Here is a 25,129-nt window from a genome sequence, read left to right as displayed (position 1 = left end):
TGGGGGAACCTCAGCCTCTTCTCTGCACAGTGAGGGTGATTTCTGAGGGTAATACCAGGAGGGTCTCTAAAGAAGCAGCCATATTGAACATCCAGCAAGATTCTACAGGGCCTCTAGAAGTTGTTTCTAGTGTTCAGTGACTGTTGGCTTCCCACTCCATCTTTCTAACCTTTGATTAATTGGTCAACATGGAGCTGATCCAGTTCATCCAATTTGGCCTGGTAAAGTAGGCAAGCAAGCTACTCACTCCCAACTAGTCACCTTTGTTCTTGAAACTGAAATCCAGCTCGTCCTGTCCGTAGCCAGCTGCATCCTGATTAGCAAACCTTCTCTTACGTTCTTTCATGAACCAGCGGATGAGAAGACACTTCTTAGCAATTTCCTAGTTGGTGCCCACTATAATGGAGCACTTATGGTTACAGGTAGGGGCTGTGAAATTCAATTTACACTAATATACCCAGAAGCAGGGAAGCATGGCATGATGAATGAATGGTGTTTACTTTCTTCTTCTATGTCTCCATCAGGAATGATTAAGCCGGGTCAGAGAGTAGAGCTCATAAAAACTTCCTGCCACATTTCAGTTGCTCCTGAAAGGCACACATTCCAAACTTCAGAGCCATTGGTTTATGACTAATCCTGAATAAATCACTAGATTTTTCTCCCAGGGCTTCATGATGTTTTACTTGGTTTTAACACGGAGGGGCTGAGAGAGGGAGAATGAGATGTAACAAATGGCAAAAGTGTTCTGATGAAAGGAGTCACCATTGCCTGAGGTTGTGTCATTAAGGAGCTTTCAAATTTGCACACCCTTATCTGGGATGCTGAGCATCCAGTCTGGCTTCCTCTGCTCAAGACAGCAGCAGCCCCTGTTTCCTTGATGGCAGGAGACTGAGCCTGTACCTACCTGATGCTGGGATGGAGTCCTCAGCCTGAAGATGCTACTGACCTCTGGTGACTGCCTAGCATCTGATGACAAGAGCACAGGACTGGCAACCGCCCCCAATTTGTCCTTTAAATCAAGCAAATTCCCCTGGGCACAAAGTTTGCATTTCTTTTCACACTGGCCTTTAGAGAGACATGAGTTTTATTAATTCTGCCAAGTCACACTTGAGTAATACTTTATGTTTAAAATATGGTATTTCCACATTTTTCTGTGATCCATAAAGCATGCATTTTGAGGGGGTTAAAAAATACTAATATAGTTGATGCAATCAGCTAGTCAAACAATTTATTTAAGTTTGAGTTTATACAGCTAGTCATTTGAAGGCTTCAACTGACTATCTAGTCTTCTGACATAAATATTAGAGTGGCTCTGGAGCATGAAGATACTTTTGTTTAAAGTAAGAAAGAAGGAAAGGATAGAAGAAGAGGGTAGAGAACAGAGCAAGTGAATGGCTGACTTGTGTTTTCGATCACAACAGACGTAATAAGAATTTCTATTAGTAGATGAACAGGTGGACCTAAGTGATGACATTTCTGTCATCATGTAGATACAGTCCAGTGGACCTGTGTGTGTACAGGAGGTTGTAGCCACAGTAGCTGTCTCAGATTGACATGTGACATGAAAAGAGTCACATCTCTGATTCAGCTTATACTGAAGGAAGATGAATGAGAGAAAAGACAGCCCAGGATAGAATAAGACGTGCATGCAGATGTGGAAAGTTAGAAAAATTAATATGTTGGTGGAGCCTCCCATCCACTCTTTGGTAGAAAATAACACCATCTATACAGCAGTTTCTTCATCTAAGATCCTTATGAGCACACATGTGTTGCCATGGAGCTATGGAAAAAAGGACTGAGGTGTGTAACAAATGATGGAAATACTCTGATTAGAGAAGTAGCCATTGCTCACAGTTCTTTCCTTAAGGACCTGGATGAATTGGGATATGAGGTAAATGGGGATATGGGGTAAAAAATTTTTAGCAAAGGCCAAGGAATGCTGGGCTGGAGCCTGAAACCTACAAGACATGCTTCTGAGAAGAGCAGACAGTGGGCATTACCATTAACTTGATGGTATTTTTCATTGTTATTCCCAACTGGAAATTTGCTCTTAAACAAATGACTAAAGTCCCTCTATATCTTCCTTTTATCATCTGTGAATAATAATAATAATAGAAATTCCTCTTAGGATTCTTAAAACTATTATCAATGAACTCACTCTTTGCAAAGTGTCTAATGCACAACAGAGTCTTACAAACAGCCAATGTGCATAAAACATGGATGTCATGTTTCCTTTTTTAATTTATTTTTTATGTATGCACTTGCAATTTCAAGGACATTTTTTCTTACTCATAAAATTCCTCACTAAAACTCACATACCACACTACAAATTTCAGTTGTATGTCCTTGAACAATTTCCTAGACCTCTCCCTCTACTGAAAGACAGCATTCTCTTCTGTAAAATACAGAAAATAAATCAGGTGGCTAAGCAGTTCCTGTTTACCTGGGGTTTAGTGATGTCAATGGTAAAAGCCCTGTGTCACAGGAAACACTTCAAATCCATTATGATGTGTTACTGAGTTAATACAAGGAAAAATTGTGTGTGTGTGTGTGTGTATGTAAGTGTGGGTTTGGGTGTGTGTGGTTATGTCATTCATATATATATATATATATATATATATATATATATATACATATATATATATATATCCCCACTTGTACAGCAGGTGTTTGAAAACTAGTGACTGTCATCACTGCTGTATGCGGCACATAAATCTTAAGGATATGTATGGACTTCTGTTTGTTTACATTTCCTTTCAGCCTTGCAAAAGACCCATTCATTCAAACCTTGTCTGTGGCACATGAACTTTCCTGGACTTGATGGCATGTACACTGTAATTTGGTGAACAAGACAAGCAGCACAGCTTCCACCTCCTTTAGAAGAGGCCCTAACTGAAGGTGTAGGTCTGTGAAAGAGCAAGTGCTCATTATGCCAAAGGCAGGGGACTTAATCCCCCCTCCCACCGCAGAGTAAAGGAAAAGCCAATAATTAGGCAGCAGTTAATTGGTGTGGAGACTCTCTCTTAGAATAGATGGCTGAGGAAGATTTCTTTTCAGAGTCAGGATATAGAGGCTAGGACAGATGCACCATGCAAAGGAAAGGGGAAAATCGTGGTGGGACCTTTGAATAGGAAGAGTTGGGAGTATTTTAAGACTAGAGAAGGCAACAAAGAGGATATCTGGAGTGAGGCTAGAAAAGAGGTAGGAAACATTTTGTAAAAGGACTTCTAGGATAAGAAAATTTTCTTCATGCTCCTGGCTGGGTTATCACTCTATTTCAGTCTGGATTGGGAAAACATACTCCCTTATCTTGTCACACAGCCTGATGCATTCCTAAGCAAAGCGGCTTCACGGCAGAATTTGCCTGTTGCACAGTGGTCACATCTTTAACAGCTTCCCCATCCACATTGCACCTTTTTCATTGTGATGTTAGCATGGGCTGCTGTGTCTCCCTGAGGTCTAGAAGCCAAAAACATTGCTGGTACCCTAGAGTTGGCCTGATGACGCTGCAGATTCAGAAGGCTTTAGGACACAGCAGAAAAAAATTAAAAAACAAAAAACAAAAAAACCCAGGCTTGAAAAATGTCCCAAGTAGCCTTGGGCAACGCAAACCTTCACTAGTGAGTGAAAACTTCTCTGGCACCAATGGAAGCCATCTGGGAGGCATAGATCTGCAGGCATTCTGGGAAGTACCTGGTCCAGGCATTTATGTGCATTCCCAGCCCCATAGGAATGCACAGTACTTAATAAAGCATCTTAATTTGGATTTAATAGGATATCTACTGTGTGCTAAAAACAGCAAATTGCTATTTATTAATGACATAATTATTAAAACTCAACACCTGGGCACTGTACGCTAAACCAGGAATAGGAAAGTTCCTCAGAATATTGTTTTAATAATTACCATATTTAATTATTTACATATTTGAATTAGAATTCAGTAATAACCAGATGAAACCTTAATAAAATGTATTAAATGTGGAATTTTATCTTCAGAATATGGTTCACCTGTCTTGTGCCTTTCTTCCTAAATATAGCGTAAATATGTCTCAGTCTTTCTGTTTATATAATTGGTGTATTTTAGATTCAGACCTCAGAAGCCCTCACAGTCATCAAATATGCACAAGGGCAGAAAACGACAAGCATCTGTAAGACAGATTTGGTCTGTGGCTTCTGCCCTCAGCCCCTCCCAATTTACATTTCAGTATGGTCTTGGTCCCTTGGTCATGGTGCTCCAACTCTAAGAGGATGCTTCTGCCTGGCTGTCCTCCACTTGTCCCTCAGCATCTTTCCCACCAGCATGTACAAGTCAGGATGCATCAAACTAGTGCTCTCCACAAAGGCACTTTCTCCTCTGAGCTCCCCTCTCTGGGCCATCAGTAGGTCCCATGCATGCTCCCTGGTCCTGTCCCCCAGCCCACCCTCTCCTTCTATCTCTGCAGAGCCAACATTTCAATCCAGGCTTTAAACATCACTCCTGGAGACAGGTTTTGCTAATTCTAATTTCTCCCAATTCCACTGTGACACATGGTTATCAGATTCTTTAAAAAACAAAAACAAAAACAAAACCCTTGAAATTATAGCTTTCTATATTTACAAGAAAAATCAAATACTTGCTGTAGCTTATTAAAACTAACCATCCAAGACCCAGGCCTTCTGGCTGTTCCACATTCTGGTTTCCTGTTACCTCATTGATCTTGTATTCTGTTTTCATTGATCCTTATGAAATTTATTGACTATTCTTCGTTGACACTGTGCACAAGTTTACCAACCATGTGCAGCATAAAATTCCTTTCTTGAATGCCTTGTGTTTCCACGAAGTGCTCTCAGGCCATTTCAGAAAGTTGTTTTCTAAGTCCTCAGAAGAGCCTTTCAAAGACCAGACTCCACAGAACTCCCGTTTCCCTTTTGTAGATGGGGAAGGTGGCCTGGTAGAACTAACTGGAATCTCATGCCTCCTGCTGGTTGATTGTATTTTCATGTACCTCACGGACTTTTGCCAACTCATTCATGCCCGTGTATTTCTGATCCTTGTGATACAGCATCACTTTTGCCTCCATGCATGATTCCAAAGTGGATACTGATATGAGATGAAACCATCTCTAACACTCCTACACCCAGTGATCATCCCTCTTTCCAGCTCACACCACTTATCACACACATACTGCATTTTGCAACCACACATGATTTTTTTTTTTTTGGTCCATTTTGCTGCATCATTCAACTCAGTTGAATGTTTTCAAAGCATTGTTTCTCCAAACATATTGAAAGTACCCGGTATATCTCTGCACATCATAATATACCCAGTACACAAATTATACAGCCTTTAAAGAGAAAACTCTTCCAATAATGGTTGATTATATCTATGCACGAAAGATCTCACTGATGATGCCTTCTTTATGTCATGTTTTTGCTTAACAAGCTTTTCTTTTTCTCCTCCTCAGACCTGGTAAACTTTACTGAGCCCCATAAAACTTAACACAGCTGTCACATGTCCAAAAAAGGGTCATGCACCTACCCACAGTCAAGTTAAGGCATCTAACTTCCGTGTTCCCATAACATTTGATAAATCCTTCTGTGTCACAATACTTCAAAGGATTAGATTCCTCTGTCTCTTTTTATATCTTTATATCACATTATCCTTAGGGAAAAGGACTTTATGTTCTTAGCACTTAGCACAATGCTGGCTTATGGAAAGTGACTCATGAATATTGACAAGAGAATGAATGAATGGGTGAGTGAATAAATGCAAGCAAACAAAGCAATTCTGCTATGTTTGTAACAGCCTGCATTAAGGGAAATAAGGTACCAAAAGTATCCATGGAAACAGTGTGAAATACAGGGAGAATATCTCTTACTCACCCAAGTCTTTCTTATGAACACGAATTAGCTAAAATCATAGTATTTCCTTGCCAGCTCAATTTAATTTTTTTCAGGGAGATATTGAGGATAGAACTCAAGTCCTCATGTCAAGGGTTGCTTTGAGCCTCTAATTTTATCTTAAAGCTGACTGTGGGCTGTGAGTTACCTCCTAGAAAATGACACCATCCATTGCAGAACATCTGCACTCACTGATTTAATGCTTATCACTGCGGTTGTGCCCGTTGTCACCTGAGCCCCATACCAAGCTTGGCTTCTCCTTTGCATCCATCAGGGCAGTTTGATTTCTTCAAGCTCTGCTGCTAGGCTGGCTAGGAAAGGTGGCGAGCGCTTCTCCAATGTTTCCTTCATGAGCTGGATACTTTCCAGTTGTAAATGATGGGGGTGGGGGAGGTGAGGATTCTAGATGATTCTTCCAAGCATGAGGTGTGATTGTCTCATTTAATATACTCACTGTGCTGACAGCCCTGGCCCACTCCACCTTCCATGCCACTTGGGGCCTGTCCATTGTTCTCTAGTGTATGATTAGCAGATTAGCTATCATGTAGGAAGCCAGGAAAATGAACTCCCAGTCAGCCCTTCCAAAGCAAGAATAATTCATTACCCAGCCTGATTTCCACTTAAAATGTACTTTGCGTACACTTCCAACTACAACCCCTAAATCACCCTGTGTTCACAAAGTCCATCACTTTTTTAATTTTATTTCATGGCGTTGGCGTGACATAATCCCTTGCAGAGAATCTCAGAGTGCTTTACAGATCAATAAATTACTTACCTGCACTGTAGAAGCAATGTCAGCAAGGCCAGTACAGACACTGCAGGCAGCCTGGGCTCCAAGAAGCAAGCAAGGATCTGTGAGTGACAAAAGCGGGCCAGGGCTGGGGAGCAGAGTTGGGTCAAGAGTTTAGCAGAAGGAAACACTGCAGTTAAAGTTCTGTGAGTAAAGTACATCGAAGACGTTTACTTCTGCAAGAGTTCTGCAGAGCTGTAGCACTAAGAGAATTTAGAAATTCCTGTGTCAAGGAGTCAGTGAAGCAGATGCTTAGTCACCAACATATCAATTGCCTTCCATCCTGAGAGGCACACTCTCACTCTGACTTTTAATCATCAGCCCCAAATTACAGTGTGAGATCTTAAGTGTCCTAGACTGTGGAGTTTCCAACGCTAATGATTTATTTCTCTTATATTTATAGATTATTTCTATCTTAATGTGCAAGATTGGACACAGCGAGATAGTCTCTCTGTCTGTCTGTCTGTCTCTGTCTCTCTCTCTGTCTCTCTCTGTCTCTCTCTCACCTCTCTCTCTCTCTCTCTTTCTCCCTGTCTCTGTTTGTGTGTATCTCCATCTTTACTAGAAGTTCAGTGTGAATTAAAGTCTAAAAATGATCAATATTGCTTACTGTATGAAAGATGCTGTATGCATGAAAAAACAAATTAAATGATGAAAAGGTTCTTCTTCAAACGGAAGGGGCATACATTCATCCAGGTTGGGGCATTCAGTAGGCACTATCAGAGAGAAGCATCTGAGTACACACAGCAGCAGCAAGGGTAGGAGAAAAAGGGACAAAACACAACCCATGCTTGTAACACACTCTACCATGCATGTATTACGTGGTGGAGTGCAGTACATGAATAGGAGAAAATGATGGCGAACAGGGGCCAAGGAAGAAGGATGGGAGGACATCCTTTCTTCATATCCCCCCCCTTTGTTTTTCAGAGAAAAAGGTTCAGTGTGAGTGGGTGCTATAAATGTCAGTTAGACTTCTTCTCTGGATACCTACATAAGGAAGGCATGGTTCAGCCTCAGGCTGCCAGGAAACACATGGTTGAATGAATAGGTGACTCTAAGCAAAGAAGTATAATGTACTGGGTTAAATACATGATTAGATGCTGAGAGCTCAGTAAAGGAATTGTCACTTTATGTTCTTGAAGTACAGACCATTTGACAGATTAGACAAATAAGTGACCACATTGAGAATCCAATATCGTATTGTCTCTGGTAAAGCTGACAGTGTAGAAGTAGGTTCAGTTGTAAAACAAGAATGAGATTCTGTCAGAGGTTCCAGCAGGAGATGGGCCACATAAGCCGTTGGCTTCTAGGAGATTCTAAAGGGAAACTCAGGGGGAAGAGTACAGCAGTGTGCAGCCTTCAAAGGGAAAGACCCCAAAAGTATGCAGACCCCAAAACAGAAGCCAAGAAAGCAAGAGTCCATACCAACTTTAGGCATTTAGGAGAATGTCTCCTTTGCAAGAGAGGGGTCAAGTCATACCAAATACCATATCATATATGTCATCATATCATATCATATCATATCATATCATATCATATCATATCATATCATATCTAACTGGTATGAGTGTCCAATCACTTGTGTCTAGTATGTTCTGGAAGGTGGTGACTAAGCAGAACTAAATTTGAGTTGGTAATTGGGAATAGGTAGATAGGGAGGTAGATTACAAAGACCTGAGCTTTAAAGGATTATCTACAGTGGATAAAAGAAAGAATATAGACCCTCTATGATGAACAGAAAGAGAATACTAGGTTGGGGACAATTCATGGGTGAATGGAGATGGGGGCCCCTAGGGATGGCTAGGGGGATTAGTTGATGCTTTATTCTGAATGACCTTATATGCTGGTCTAGAGAGCCTGTCATATGTAGGCAACAGGGAGAATCCAAGCTATTTGGATAGAGATGTGCCTTATTGAAACTGCATTACATAAAGCTACCTTTGAATTCAATGAGGAGAATGACTCATGTACCTGTGTTGAAGGGGTGTGTGTTGTTGGGGATGCAAGTGGAGACAGAAGGTACAGTTGGAGGAAGAGTTACTGCAGCATTGCAGTAGAGTTGATTCTCCTCCCTACTTTGCCTTTGCGTTAGAAATGGAAGCTAAATTCAAGGTAAGATATGCTTTACATTTAAAGAAAATTTTCCAATTTTTTAAAATGAAAAGTATAGTTCATACATGTCCATCTTTGGCTATTCTGTCAGCTTCTATTTTAAGACAACAAAGGGATTTGCAGCAGTATTTTTATGTTTCTTCTTCCTCTTTTCTCTCCACAGTATCTCCCAAAATTGTAGAGATTTCTTCAGATATCTCCATTAATGAAGGGAACAACATCAGCCTCACTTGCATAGCCACAGGTAGACCGGAGCCTACAGTAACCTGGAGACATATTTCTCCCAAGGGTAAGAGCAGCATCTCAGAAGTGATAACAGGCATCTTGGTTGCCATGGGTGGGAGGTTGTGGTACTGGCTGCTGAATCCAAGGGGCTCTAAGCCTGTGGGAGCCTGATAAGTCAATTCGACTCATAACTCTGTAAATATAGTTGTTGTTCTATGCACAGTGGACATAGCTGTTACAATCTCAGAAGGTGTACCCGCATGTCTGTTTGCCACCTTGTGGAAATTAATGCCACTTGAGTCTGTGTGAAATCGTGGTGAGGATTTTCCCTGTGACTGTCTTACATTGAGTGTAATGATGGAAGGGATGCTTTGGTGACATTGTGCAGCTGTTATTTGAAGAGATAGGAGATACAAATACATAATGATGGATGAGTGCTCTAAATGCCATATTCCTAACAAGAAATTTCTCTGGTCTGTGCCTCTTCAGCATTGCCAAAAATCTAGTCATTAGCTGTTTTTGTGATTTGCTGTCGGTTTTCTCTGATATTTCCTAGATAACAAATATACCATAATGTGTGGCTAAATTACATAATTTATGTTGCCAAAATGTTCAGATGTTATGAAGACCACACTGAATGATTTGTGCTTTGAACCCTTTAGGATGTGACAACATGTTACTTATCATTAAGGTAGCTTTTATTTGTTATCAATGAACATAATATCACTTTATTCATTCCCAAATATTTATAGAAAATTCAGTCATCTAAACTGTTCTAAGAACTAGGGGAATTAGCCATAACCCAAAACTTACAATTTCCTGTTCTTGTGAATGCCTATTCTCATGAGAGAGATGAGTGGGTAAAAAGGAGTGGTTCAGGTTGAGAAAACTGAGTGGTACACATTGATAGAGTGACAAGGGTTTAGTTAAGAAATGATAATAAGGGAAAAATGGCATTGTCAACCTCCATTCTGCTACTGATCACTGGATGAAGTGTAATGTATGTATGTAATTATGTATGCACTCATGAATATGCATGTTTGGATTGATGAAGGCATCTATATTGCTAGGTAAGGCAAGGTTAAGGATTTCTAAGGCACCCTAGTGGAGGTTATTTGATTTTCAAGCTGTATGCACCCACAGCAGACTCAGAGGAGAGGGAAGTGAAAGAAATGTATTAGGGCCAGTCTTGGGATCATCTTCTCTAGAGGGGTAAGGAAAGAAGCAAGATTGGGTAGAAGGAGAAGGAGAGCTAGGACGTAGTCCTCAGAAAGGTTCTAATGGCTGTGTAGGACTTCTGAAGAGCAATGGCCCTTCTACTTTGTCTTTGATTAAGATGGTGGAAGTGAATCTTTACATTAACACCATAGCTCATTGTTGGATTTAGACTATCCCCAAAAGGGCCATAGCCTACTGGACCTGGCAGACTATCTCATTTCACAAGTGCATTCCAAGAAGGGTCCAATAACTATAGATTGCCTGTTTCCAGCATGTTCTTCACTGGTACCTAAGCCTGCCATTCTTAAAGGTGGTAGTACCTCCAAAGCCACATTTTTAAAAAGCAGTGTTGGGCTATAACAGCTTCAAATGTTGGATTTCCTCTCTGGCAGTAACATTGTACAATGACATGTTCAGTTGTACTTGTACTGAGCTCTGGGGAGCTGTTGGGGTCATGATTGCTGCTGCTGTGAAGAAATCAGGTTGAGAGAGAGAGAGAGAGAGAGAGAGAGAGAGAGAGAGAGAGAGAGAGAGAGAGAGAGAGAGAATGAATGAATTAACTAATTAACTTCTTACATTTGGCCAGTCTCTCCTTTTGAAATGACCTGTGAAAAGTGGCTCAAGTTTCAGCTGTGTATGAGATCATTAATGATGGAGAATGGACCTGGGACACTTGTAAGGGCAGAACTACCTAAATGTACAGGCTTTTACAAGTCCACACACCCCATTCATCACATCTTAATGTCACTGCATCCCTTGTGTTATCAGATGCTGGGCCAGTCTGCCTTTTGAGACTGAAGGAACATTTATCACCTGGGGTAGACATCCTTTGCTCATGCCAAGGGACCCTGTCTCTTGTTTGATGCCCTTTCTCAGTTCCATCTCTGGCCAGTGAGATCTTTGTCCTTGGACTGATGTTTTCTAGCCTTTTTTCCTCCAGATACCTGCTTCTGCCCAATTCTATTATGCCAAAGGCTCCTGTACACTTCTTGGGTCTTTCATTTTTCTCACAATCTCTTAAATATCTGTTTTAACTTCATGTTACGCTTTCCTCCCCTCTTCTCCCAAACACTCCATTACGCCTTCTCTTTCATTGGATGCTCGTTCTGCTGTGTTCTGAGGTCCTTTGTTCCTCCTTTTGTGACCATCAAGTTAATTCACTTCCCTAGGAGATTTTCATCTGAGCCTGGACCAGATGCTGCCACTTTCCTGAGGTTTTAGCTGCTATGGAAACAGAAGATGGATCAAGGGGAGAAGAGCAGGCTGATCAGAATCTACCTGCAGATTAGAGTAATTTAGATGAACAGCTTTGTCCAGATCTGGGGCCTAGATTAGCTGTCCCACTTTCAGACTGATGAGATGTGCCAAGCTAGAGCTAATCACCTCGAGACACACTGGGGAACAGTGTTCCTGGTGATGATTCTTTGGAGATCAGAGATGTCATTGAGCTGCTGCCAAATCTGAACTGAAGCTAGAGACCCTTAGCAGTCAGGCCTTCATCTGTAGCCACTAAATGTTTCCAAGAAAGCGCTTATTTTAAATAAGCTAGGGCAGGCTTGGGGCTCCTGAGAGAATCATGTGCACCTTTGCTGAATCTCTAGAGGCAGTGAGCCGTTGTCATCTTTGTCTCACTCCTGAAGACAGATCATATCTTAGTCAAATCATTCTTACATAGATGTGAAATTTCCCCCAAAGAATAGCTGACCCAGGCACTTGGGGCAATCTGATGACTTCATTGCACCTTCTCCCTCTCAGTTTATTTGCTGGTTTTGTACAGTTCTGAAAAAAGCTTGGTTTTGTCTATTGAAAGCCATCAGGTGCAGCTCACAACAGTCACATAAGGTCTCATCTTCAGAATGAGTACTTCCTCCAGTCATGACCACCTTCTTTGTGAAAAGGTGATATATAAATGTGGGCTGTTCTTTCAGGAAGGCTCTGGTATATTGATATAGGAGTGGATGTCTGCTGGATAAAAGGGTTAAGAGGCCTGTCCAAGCCATTCAGTAGGCAACGGAAGTGCCAGATGTCTGGAAGAAGGATGGAGAGGAAGATAGGGCCTCCCTTTGAGCAAAGTCATTTCTCTGGTGTTATTTATAGTGTGATGCCTTTTCTATTTCCTCCTCATGGCTTCCTACTCTTAGAATTCAAGAGAAAAGTGATCAGTTTTCCATATAATTGTGGTTTTCTGCACATTTGTTCTGGATATAAACTTATTGTGTACACTACCTTGGACCCTGGCCTTTTCAGGAAGGAAAGTTCTCATTTCATGTCCTCATAAGAAAGAGCTGTGGCTTACCCCATGAAAGCCCAAGCCAAACTCCCTACTAAGGGTCAGTATGTGTACAGGTGCAGTCAGAGAAGCTAGGCTGCTTCCTGCTCAGGACTCTGGGCTTCATCTTTCTCGTTATGTAGACACACTTTAACGCGGTCTTATTCTCAGTTTTCTCTGAGTATGCAGAAATATTTTCCCTTTTAATATATCCTGAAAACCACTACAGTAGGCTGCTTCACTTCACAGGAAAGTGTTCCTATATCCCTGATACCAGATTCATTGAGGGGCCCAAGCTTTAGAGAGACAGTTGGAATTCTTACCTTGTTACATGCCTGGTGACCTACTTGAAGCTCAGGAAAAGGTTTGAGTCCAGTCAAGAATCTATGGTCTTTTCACAACTTTGGAACCAAGAGCCACTGAGCGCCTGATAGAGTCCTCCATGTGCAGTGATATTCAGTACCTGTTTTTTTTCCTATTAAAATTCTTGACCCATTACATCCTCTTCTAAAAAACCCAAATAGTACCGTATGCCAAGGCAAAGCAAGATGCACTGAGAAAGTCCACAGAGCTGATACGTTCCAGACCTGGTTCAATTGGAACATCTCTGTTTCAGAAATTCTTTGGGGACACAGTCTGCTTCTTTTGCTTTCTTGACCTTGTGCATATTCCCTAGGGCATAAACACCATGTAGAGTATACTGTTGGTGTGGTATACAGCACTGTTCATTGGTACAGCTCCTAAGTGGCATATCACTTCTCCCAGTGCAATGCTCCAGTCTTACTCCTGGAAGTTCTCCTCCACTATGATATTTAGAGAGGGATCTGGCATGTTTTCCCCAGTGGAACCCTTAGCCAGACTCCAGGACACTTTGCAGTGGGCCTTTGTAGGCCCTCCCAGACCTTCCTGAAGTCACTTCAAGGGAACCTGGCATAGTGGGAGGCTGAAAGGTGGAGTCCATCTTCAAGTTCATTTTCGCAGAAGAAGACTCACACTTGCTTTGATATCGGGCCGTTTGATACACTCTGGGTCTTGGTGCCATCAACTGCTGAGATGTGTGTTTCTAGAATATGTTCTTCATCTTGCTCTTCCAGGACAGCTTAAGCCTTCTACCATTTACTGTAGTTAACTGCCTCGTGTGTGGCTCCTAAGCACTGTATTCTAAAGTAGACAAGAGGACAGTAGAATATATGTGAAAATGCTCCCATCCTCTGCTTTGAGTAAAGCAAAAGGCAGTTAATTGGACAAAAGAAAATCCTCATTTTAAATGCATGCATCCACCCTGCCTCTTCTCTTCCCTAGCTCCTTATGCTTGGTGGGTAAATAGAACGTAGGCAGGAAACTGCACATTCGTCTCAGAGTTACATACATGTATTAGGGTAGAATGACAGGAAAAGTGTGTCTATTGACTTTCAAAACAAAGCCTCTTAATGCAACACAGGCTGGGTATTTGCATCCATGTCCACAGAACTTCTGCGTTCATGTCAACAGCCTTTTCCTGTTGTCACGTCTTCCTCAACCATGCTTGAGGAAGCCTAGTGGAAGATTGGTAGTCCTTATTTCTGAACACTTGAATAGTCAACAAGCTGCTGAGAGCAAAGTGACCCTTTACATGGGCTCTTTCCTTGTGAGTGTCCTGAACCACACACCCGCTACCCTGTCGACCACTGGCTTGCCTGGTTTCCCATTTGTCAGCACTGACAAAGCGTCCTCCCAGCCAAGCAGGACACTGACGCATTAATTGGCACTGGAGGTATCACAGCTTGAGTTCAACCAGAGCTGGCAGGCTCTATGACTCTGTGACAGCTCTGTGAAAAAGTGTCAGGAGTGGAGCTCTGGCATGCCATCGGCTGACTGCAGCACCCTGGCACTAATGAGCAGCCTGTCAGCACCAGCATCAGGCCCTGTGTGGCATGGGGATCATTAGGACAGCAAACGAAAAAGTTCCTGGCAGAGAGAAGCTGAGGGAGCTAAAGGTGTCACCTTACCTGGACATGGCACTGCCCCAAAATGAGAGAGAGAGAGAGAGAGAGAGAGAGAGAGAGAGACAGAGAGAGAGACAGAGAGAGAGAGAGAGAGAGACAGAGACAGAGACAGAGACAGAGACACAGAGATACAGAGATATAGAGACAGACAGAGACACAGAGACAGAGAGACTCTGTAAGGTGTTCCATGCTTTTGGGTTACTTTTAGAAACTCTGCTTGATTGAATCACCTTGTTATTAATCAGAGAAGGCTGGACATCTTTTCTGCACTGACCAAAGGGGTATTGTTTAGCTCTCTAGTCATGGCTGTACCATAAAGCTATAAAGTGTATGAGAAAGAAAGACTTGGGAGAGGAGAGAGAACTGGTATTTACTCTTTTTGCTTCTTGTCTGGGCAGCTCCCTGCCTGGGAAATCTGCTGAGAGTTGTTTGCCACCTGCCTGTCTTCTACTGAAATATCAGAATCTAGATAAGCCATTAGAAGAACCTGGCTTTATCTGTGTCTTTGTCCCAAAAGTGGACATGGGGGTTCCCTGGGCATCTATTCAATGTAAATGCTTCCTGATGGCAAGGATGGAGTACACAGTACTTTGTGCATTCTTTTGCACTAGGCTCTTCAGAGCTGTATGGTGTATCTTCCATTTTCTGGGGATTTGGATGTATCAGATGGAATTCATTTCTATGAAAGTTTGGATGAGAGGTCTGAGAGAGTTGGGCATTGAAAACATATCCAGCTGGAGAGAAGTTGTCACTTCCTTGTTAGTGGCTGGGTCATGCTGGGCAGTGGTCACGAAATCTGAAGCCTCACTTCTTTCTTGCATTAATTCCTGCTTCTTGCAATGGTACCTAGACTTTTCATGACCTCACTACTCTCCAATACCATATACAGCATTGTCAAAGCAACAGCTCAGACAAGCCAACACATGCAGGAAGACCTCACTGTGACCCATGCCCTCTTCTCTACTTAGATCACTCTTTTACTCAAGAATTGTATTCTTGCTTCAAGACCAAGATACCAAGTTGTAAGCCTCTGATGATATTCCTTAGCCACAGCAAGTCACTCATTTCTCTGGGATCCAAGAGCACTTTCACACATTTCCAATCAGGGACAATGGCTTTTTTTTCTAGTCACCCACAGAGATCTGATATTCTCAAGTTACCTAAGAGATCCAGGATCTAAGAACAGTCCTTACTGAAGCCATTTTGCTTCATCTTCAAGGGCTGCTGCAGGAGCACTGCAAGGGATAGTGGCAGGAGAGAGTAGATAATGCTGGGGAGATGGTCCTATCAGCCCTCATATTTCTTTGCATCCACCGAGAGTTTCTGTCTGGTATGGTTGTACATGTGTTCAATCCAAGAAACATAGGATGCAGAAGCAGGAAGACCACCACAATACTGAGGCACTCCTGGTTGACATAATAAGTTCCAAGCTAGCTAGATCTAGTTATGAAGTGAAACTGTGTCTCACACCAAAACAAAAATAAAAATAAGCCCTTTGGATATAATTTAAACTCAAATCAAATCTTAGAAGGTAAAGAGTAAGACACCAGAGCTTCATTTCTTTACATCATTTAAATCCTTTTAGTATTACGTGTGTGTGTGTGTGTGTGTGTGTGTGTGTGTGTATGTGTGTGTGTGTGTGTGTGTGTGTGTGTGTGTGTGTGTGTGTGTGTATAACTCAACACACACAGAGCCTCAAGCTCTGTGGGCAACTTGGGAAAGACAGTTCTCTTCTTTGACCAAGTGAATCTTGGTTCTCAAATCAGGTTGTCAAGTTTGATGTCAAGTTCTGCTTACATATAAGTTATCTCATAGGCTCAAATATTGAAAATGCATTGTTGTAGTTAAGGTTTCTATTGTTGTGGAGAGACACTATGGCCATGGCAACTCTTAGAAAGGCAAATATTTCATTGGTGCTAGCTTTCAGCTTCAGAGGCTTAGTCCAGTATCCTCATGGCAGTGTGCAGGCAAACATAGTGTTGGAGAAGGAGCTGAGACTTCTACATCTTGATCCACAGGCAGCACAAGTAACTGTGAGCTACACTAGGCATAGCTTGAGCATATGAGACACCAAGGTGTCCTCATAGTGGTGCATTTCCTCCTTCAAGGCCACACCTACTCCAACAAGGCCACACCTTAATTATGCCACTCCCTATAGGCCAAGCATTCAAACACATGATTTTATTATGAGTATTTCTGTTCAAACTACCACATATATACTCTACTCCATGTGTACTGGGCCTTTTTCCTTATTATCAGGTTTTGAACCTAGGACCTCATGCATGCTAAAGTTCTACCTCTGAGCTGTATCTCTCAGCCATGTTTATATAAATTTTGAATGATAATCTTGTCAGAATTTACAAATCAACCCAAGAAATGTCTAAGTAAAGGTCTGCTACCCTCCCATGATCTGTACCAAAAGCATAAATCCTTAGACTATTCCTGTGGGAAACATAGAGAGTAATCTACCACTAACATAGTTAGGACAGTTTCACCAACGTAAAGCACCTGTCACCTTCACAACTTATGTTAACATAAGAGCTCTATGGCTAGCTGCTATGCCCTTGGCATAGAAGTAGTTAATCAGTGTCTTCCTCAGTCTTCACCCCTTTCTAGTTAATACAGATCCTTAGTGAAAATTCCCACTGAACCTTAATTGGCTACCAGAAGGACCAGGAAAAATCCTACTGAAACAGATATTACACTGGTCAATTGTGGTCAGAGAAGAAAGTGATGTATCACCTTAAAAGAGGTAACCTGTTCCAGGCACTATGGCTTATACATTATTGGTTCTGATACATAGAGAGAGTCATATACTATGATGAACATCAAACCATAGCACAACCTCACATTGTAGGGGAAAAGTGGTCCAGAAATCCACTAGTCAAGTGGTTTAAGCATCGGCAGATGAAACAAGGTGAGGAAGAAAAAAATGGAGGAGACATTTATAGATTACTCTTTAACTCCATATAAATTTACAACCAGATAGACACAGATAGAGTAAAGTTTGCCACTGTAAACAAGGGATTTTGTAAGTCTAATATTTATGGTCTGATTTAAAGCAATCTTATCTGTGCTTCTTTCTACTTCAAAGAAGAGAAAGATTATAAAAAGACCAGTGGAGAAATTAATGAGTTCAATGTGCCCGAATGGAGAACATATGCAATCACGCCTCAGTCTAGAAACCGAGGGCAGAAGTGCACACCACAGGAGCTGTTTGTGGTTTTACCCAATTATTTAAAAACCCTTGAAAAATGTTGTAGAATCAGATGTCTGCTGAATTCAGACATCGCTAACAGCAAACTCCCCCATGCTCTCCCGAGTCTTCAGCTATTTATGCTAGTTCTTGGTGACTGTTACCAAGAAGAAATGTTTTGATGGAACCAAAAGAGAAACAACAGCAAGGAGATTGAATCATCTTTCTCACAGATGCCAATCAGCGTGGCTCAGTAAGATTAGAAGTCTACCTTAAATAGAGGCCCCTATAGGTAGGAAGACCATTTCTAAACAGACTCAAAAGACAGCCAGCACCATTTGGGGCCTGGAAAGTGTCTCATTAGACCAGCTGAGGCTTAGGAGTTCATGGATAAGATTTGACAAGAACCAGCATCACAATATCTTTTTCATTAGGTCGTGGAGTGTATAGTGCAGACTTTCTACAGAAATCCACCCTGATCAGTGGCCTTTACTTTCTGTGGTTTGGGTTATCTCAAGTCAACTGTGGTTTGGAAATATTAATGGGAGCTTCCAGAAATAACCAAGTATGAGTTTAAAGTTGTTTGTTTTTCTTCGTATGATGAGGTTTCATTACATCCAGATCTTTTCTGCCTGAGACATACATCTTTTTTGTTTGTCATGCTTGTCTGTGTGTTTTCTACCTGCCTGTTAGACACTGAGTGGCCCTATGACTTGCAAGATCAGCTCTAGTAGTGTCACTGTATTGTGTTCAAGTAAGATGGCCAATTACAGCCTACTGTGACAAGAAAATTTCTGTGTCACCCACCTCACTTTATCCCGTCACGCATCATCTTCCACCATTGCTGGGTGAGGTTAAACACAGTACAGGACAATGTTTTGAGAAAGTGATTGTTCTTTTATAGGTTTTGTTGACGTATATTGTTAAAATGGCCCTACCTTGTTATCACTCCAATCTTTTATTCTATCTATTTTATAAATTAAACTTTTTCATAGGAATGGGTATATAAAGGGGAAACTTATACAACATTGGATTTAAATCACTCTATGGCTTCAGGTATCATCTGGGGATCTTGGAATGCATCCAGTAGATCATGGAGGCTCAGTTGGGGATCCTGAATCTTTGCTTGTCTTCTAATGTCTACATTTTTTCCTGGACTCTACATAGCAGACAGACTTTCCATCATTTGATAATAACAATCACTAACAGTTTACAAATGCTTAAAAATGTGCTAGGCTTGCTTCTAACCATTTACACAAAGTGTCTGTTTCTCATGACAGCAGTGAGAGACAGGTTTTATTATTAGCCCACTCTTCTAAAATAAAAATTATCTTTTCTCATTCACATGAGGTTTATGAAGGTCAAACAAGTGGAAAAAGATCAGGCAGCCCCACAAAGGTTAGATTCAGTTTAAGCCAGTGTGTGTCCAGAATGCACACATTAGACTAAGATATTGGTTCTTTTAATAAATTCTAGATAATGGCTAACACCAGATGCACCCAGTCCATGTTACAGACCTACCAAAGCAAATCACTGAGGGTGTGTTCAGGGAGTTTACATACACTCTGGGCATTGTGAAACATGCTCAGGGGTAAGAATCATTGCTGTGTGGTAGGCTGGTTATTTACTTGGCACAAACTATTCATGTTAACTTCCTAATTCTCATAGATACCCCAATGCATAGGAATTCTTTTTACTTTAGAACCAAAGTTAGGGGTTTACAATGTAAAAATAATTACACCATTGATGCAAAATTCAAATCAACTGAAAATTTGCAAGCTTTCTGACTACCAAATCTCTATCAATGCATATTGATTTTCAGCTCACAGTTTCTCCTTGGTGTTTCAGGCATGCCTGCTCTTTGGTTCCCACCATCCTACCCATCCAGTGCCTATGGTTCTCATCTGTTCACTTCCTCATGATATTCTTCCAAGTCTACTTTTTCTACACTAAACACAGTTGGAGCCTGGTGCTCATGCTGAACAGCTCTCCTCCGTTTCCATTCCTCTCCTGGGACATCAGACTCCTTTAAGTGTTATGGGCATCTCTGAGCAAAGGCCATAGCCTTGAGCATGTAGCTGTGGCCCCTCTCCCATCTCTTATCTATCTGAGTCTGTGTGTGCGTGCGTGCGTGCGTGCGTGCGTGCGTGTATGTGTGTGTGTGTGTGTGTGAGAGAGAGAGAGAGAGAGAGAGAGAGAGAGAGAGAGAGAGTTATGCTATCTCAGCCCAATCCCTAACCCCCACCGCCATTTCCCTTCACACACCTGGATGGCCCCAATTCAAGGGATTGATGGGGCTGCTTGCTCTCTGACTTGATTTATTTTTTCCCTTATGTTAAATACTATCATTCACTGGCACAATGGCATGCCTTCTGTTTTGATTGTTATTATTAGGTTGTTTTACACTTTAACAGCTTCAGATATGAAAAGAAATTGCCAGATTCCATGGTGTGTTTTTCATTATCTGACTTCATTCAGCTTCATGATATGTCTTGTGGGTTTTTGGCATAGTTCATCTCCCTAGTAGTAGAAAATGCTTTTCTTACCAGAACCAGGGCAGGCAGAAGGACCAGAGAGGAATACCAATTCAGTTTCTGTTGTCAAGGCTCCATCCCCTTTCTTGGGAGGGTGGTATGGACTCCACAGCTCCTATTGCCAGCATAGTCAGCCCACTGCCCTTCAGTCCTCAGCCCTAAGTATATATTCCCTGTAGCTTAGAAGGTTCATTTTAAAAATATTTCTTCGTAATTTATTTACTTATTCACTCCCTCTTCTCTTCCCAGTCTCACCTTCACACTCTCCTTCCCCATTCCCCCTTCCCTTCTCTGAGAAGTGAATACCTCCCATGGGTACCAACCTGCCCTGGCACATCAAGAAGCAGCAGGACCAGGAGCATCCTCTCCCACTGAAGCCAGACAAGGGAGCCCAGCTAGGGGAAAGGGATGTAAAGGGAGGAGAAAGTATGCTTGCAGACAGGAGTCTAGCATAACTGTCCTCTGAGAGTCCTCATGTAGCAGCTGATGGAAACAGACATAGAAGGATCATCCTTTCCCCCTAGTTCCCCACAATAGTGACTATATCTTTTCTTGTCACCCCCAAACCCCAAACTCTAAAACACAAACTACTTTTTTCTTTTTTGGACCCAGGGTTAAAAAGAATGGGTTTACCTTGACTTTTTTCCTGCAATGGATTCTGAACTATCCCTGCTTAGCTGAACTGCAACCCCACGAGGCCTGTGCTCCTCTCTCAATTCCTGTATGAATGTACTTCCTTTCTTGAATGTCTTGCTACAGTAACCTTGGTTATAGATATTTGGCCACTAACCTTTGCATGAGAAAGGCAAAGGGCTTTCTCCTCAATCTATTATCTGTCATATAATACACTATTTCGGGAGGGGGCTTGTCAGAAAATAGAGAAGGTTGTATGTATGTTGCCTCTAGGGAAACCTTTGTTGAAATAATGTTAAGTAATTAACTTATTTATTCAAGAATTTCTTATTGAATGGAATATAATGGCATCTTTCTATAGTCCAGAACCTGGGAAGCTAGGCTAGGAGGAACAAGAGTTCATGGTCAACCCAAGCTCCCTACTGAATTACACACCAACCTATGCGACATAGAGAAAATCTACACATTATAAACATTCTTACTTGTTAAAGGGAAGTTCTCTAAGCAATGGAGATATGTGAGCAAACAAAGTAGAGCATAGCCAAGGCTGCATAGACCTTCTGTGCTGATAGGCAAAATATGGAAGGAACCTCAGCTGGGTAATTCTTCTAATGTACTACATCTAATTGTTGCAAAGCAGGATGAGACACAAAGAAAAAATGTACATGTTGCTGTGATAGACCTCAAGTAGGGTGGGTTGGAATATTTAAAGAGCTGCAGCAGCTCTAGCAGTTTCATAGCTGAATGGGCAACACTGGGTGCCTGCACTGATATGTTCATGTACAGTCAGAAAGCCATGTGACTACAGAAGGCTTGCTTTTAGAGTTTGATAAGCCAGACTGTATGCTTATCCAGGGCAAGGAGAACATTTGTACTGGCTTCTCCATGTATGCTTCAATGTTTAGCATGATATTGAAATTATATAGGCATTAAACATATAATAGTTTAGCAAAGGAATGAGTAGAGTCAATGTGGGCTATAGATTGATTGTCTAAGCAAGCAGGCTAGAAACACATATTCTTTGAATCAGAAAACATGATCTTATAATTAGTGCTACTGGATTATATAGAGTGTGACAAGTCTGGGATAATGACCAGGGTAGCATGCAGCTTATACAGAGGAGAAGCCCCAAGGAGAAACTGAGGTCAAGTAACTGGTAGTGTGTGTGTAGGATAAATCACCAAAGGGAACAAGGCAGTTATAATGGCTGGAGGTTCAGGAAGTATGGTTCAGGCAAGTGTCAACCCCTTCAGTGTATCATGGGAAACTGAGGAGGAAGCATCAGGCAAGGTAAAGTCTTCTTGTTGGCCAGCAAGACTGAAGCCTTGGAAGTTCAAGGTCATGAAATGGCAGGCTTAGAGAACTGAGGACATAAGAGACATGTAGGAGAAGCCTCCAGAAACTGGCATATGGGCATGGTGAGGTGGGGACCTAGCTGCAAGTGTCTCCCTAGAGTTTTTGTTGGCCTCCTTCATTGCCTGTTTGGGAAGTCTAAGGTTCTGTTCAGTTTGATTCTGTGTGTCCTTAGGTAGGATAGTACATACCAGCTGATGTCTTGCTTGCTTGCTTGCTTGTTGTTGTTGTTGTTGTAACTTCTTGATTGCTGTGATTTAGCTCCCAACAAAAATTATTTTAAATCTTCTTTTTAATTTCTATGACTGTGTACATGTTCCTTTCTGTGTGTATAGCATGTGTGTTTGTGAAGATACCTGTGAAGACCAGGATGTCAGTTTCCTCAAAACTGGAGACATGAATGGCTGTTAATTGCCCAATGTGGGTGCTAGGAACTGAACTCAGGTCCTCTGCAAGCAAAGCGAGTGTTCTTAACCTCTTAAGTGCTGACCCACTTCTCAGTGTCCACGGCTACTATTAAAGGACTATAACCTCTTGAGGCTTATGTTTGTAGAGAACAGGGACTTAGTAGATTGATCAGAACCAATGTACCATGAAGAGATGTGCTAGGTAGGCAGATCAACTTTTCCTTTAGACACTGAGTGCTGAAGCATGCCAGTGTGTATCTGGATGCTACAGACTAAGCAGTGAGCACAGCCTGGGCTCCTGTGGACTGTAGATTGGAGAGAGATACAACAGCCCATAAATAAATGTGTACCTTTGTGTCAGAAGAGAGGGAGGGAGGGAGAGAGAGAGAGAGAGAGAAAGAGAGAGAGAGAGAGAGAGAGAGAGAGAGAGGGCGCTAAGGAGAAAAATATAATTGAGATGAATAAATAGCATGTGGTAGTAGAATCTCTATCAGAGTATTGGAAGCTAGAAGACAATAAAGTCCTACAATGAGGGGATAGAGAGAATATAAACTATGTTCTTCTAGACAGAAGCTTCAGGGACTACCAGGTCTTGAGTCAGGGGTGTGTTTGATATACATGGAGAGCTAGAATATTGACCAAAAGAAATAGTAGAATTTAATTAGAAGAAGGTTAAAGTAATAGTGTAGACTATGATGGTAGTATTCAAAATGGTGAGGCTGTTTAATATTGAATCTATACTAAAAACAGAGCTAAAGCCAACTGTGAAGAAAAGGTAGAAATCAAATGTGTGGCTTATGCCAATGATGACTAGAGAATATTTCTATCCACCAAGAACTGCAAGAGAAGCACTTTCCAGAAAACTAGAGGTTAGTACTTTAGATATAAAAATAGAAATGTTGAATGAATATATGCCTATACCTGGACACAGGAAGAAGCTAGAAAAACAAGCTAGATGTTCAGTGTGTAAAAGCCAAACTTGGCTAAATTTTATTTCATTTGAAAAGGATAGACACTGAGAGAGAAACCACATAATTATACAGAAAAAATGACTAAGGAACAATCAAGGGATGCCATGTGACAGACTGCACTCATAAATATGGCAACTGTATTTAGAGTAGAAACACAAGACTTGTGTGCTGCAAAGCTGAAAAGGAGAAGGTGGATTCAGCAAAGACTTCTGAGAGGAAGAGATAGGAAATATGGGAAAGAAATGAACAAGCCATTGAAGAAGAATATGTCTGAAAGGGGGAGCTGATTAATAATACAAGCTTTGCTTAGATGTTGATTGAAGTTGAAACAGTATTGGCTAAATTCAGATGGAAGACATTTTGATAAGAGTAACAGACATGTCTCAAGGCCTGACCCCTAACACTACAGATAAGTAATGGCTACCTGGACAGGGAGAATCTGCCCAAGATAGGTTCCCCAATCCCAAATGAAGCAATACTAAATGGAGGAACTCACTCACTCTCTCTCTCTCTCTCTCTCTCTCTCTCTCTCTCTCTCTCTCTCTCTCTCTCTCTGTGTGTGTGTGTGTGTGTGTGTGTGTGTATTCATATATTTAAGAACATCATGAGTTCGAGATGAAGTGAGAGTGAAATACGTGGAGCTGAAGAGGGAGAGAAAATTGGAAATAATGCAAATACAGTACTCATGTATGAAATCCTCAAGAAAATGAAATAAATAGAAAAATATAAAGAAATAAATAATAAGCAGAAATGAAAATTGGAAAAATGTCAACAGATAATTCAGGGATGTGAAAGGGAGAAAATGGGCTGAAGGAGGTGAGATAAAATTGAGTTAGAAGCCTTACAATAAAGTACAACAAGATAAAGGGTCAGGATCCAGAAGGGAGTGTGAAGTCAAGAATATCTTTTTCCAGAGTGTGGTCTGCCACCTGGCATCCCTGGATGCTGCCTGGTCATTGTTTTGTATAATTATTCTGCTTCTTACTCAGTGTCTCTCCTTTTCAGATGAAAGAAAAGTTAGCCAAGTTTAGCTTTTATTTATTTGACATACAGTATGTTTTGATCACCAGTGAAGCAACACCCAAAATTTGAGGAGACATGTAGGGGATCTGGGAATTTATAACTAAAGTTACAGTGCTTCAAATGCAACAAGTTCTCTCTGCAACTAGGTCATTTAGAAGTGAGAGTATGTGCTGCCAACTCAAATGAGGATCACAGGGGATGGATAGCTGTTAGCCCTGTCTGAGATATTGCTTGAAGTGTGAGATGACTCATGGTGAGGGGCATAGGGACATGCTGAGGTTTCTCTTAATACCCCAATTCCTTTGAGACCAGTGAAGAATCTCTCAGTTTCCAGTATTTAATACCCACCCCCAATCATATGCTCAGAGTTTAACCTAATCCATCTTTCATCAAAGTCAGATCCTGTCTTGGAAAGCCATCTATTCTGGCCCACAGATGGTTGTATAAGTGATGTCTTCCCAGGTTTTGTCCTTTTGCTTTTTGTTGTTGTTGTTGTTACAGCTTATTTTTGTTTATTTGTTTTAAGTCAGAAT

General features: G+C 41.5%; 1 protein-coding gene across 8 annotated transcripts in view; it reads left to right on the top strand.

The window, feature by feature from the left end:
- Nucleotides 1–25,129, top strand: part of Ntm (neurotrimin) — a 968,521-nt gene that overhangs the window by 844,803 nt on the left and 98,589 nt on the right. For all 8 annotated transcript variants that reach the window (NM_172290.4, NM_001357598.1, NM_001357597.1 and 5 more), the window contains one exon: nt 8,946–9,071. In NM_172290.4, the coding sequence (NP_758494.2) occupies nt 8,946–9,071 (126 nt within the window). The remainder of the gene's footprint in view (nt 1–8,945; nt 9,072–25,129) is intronic.

This window comes from Mus musculus, chromosome 9, assembly GCF_000001635.26.
Source record: "Mus musculus strain C57BL/6J chromosome 9, GRCm38.p6 C57BL/6J".
Lineage (NCBI taxonomy): Eukaryota > Metazoa > Chordata > Mammalia > Rodentia > Muridae > Mus > Mus musculus.
Note: the sequence above shows the minus strand (reverse complement) of the source record. Positions and strands in the feature narration are given on the sequence as shown.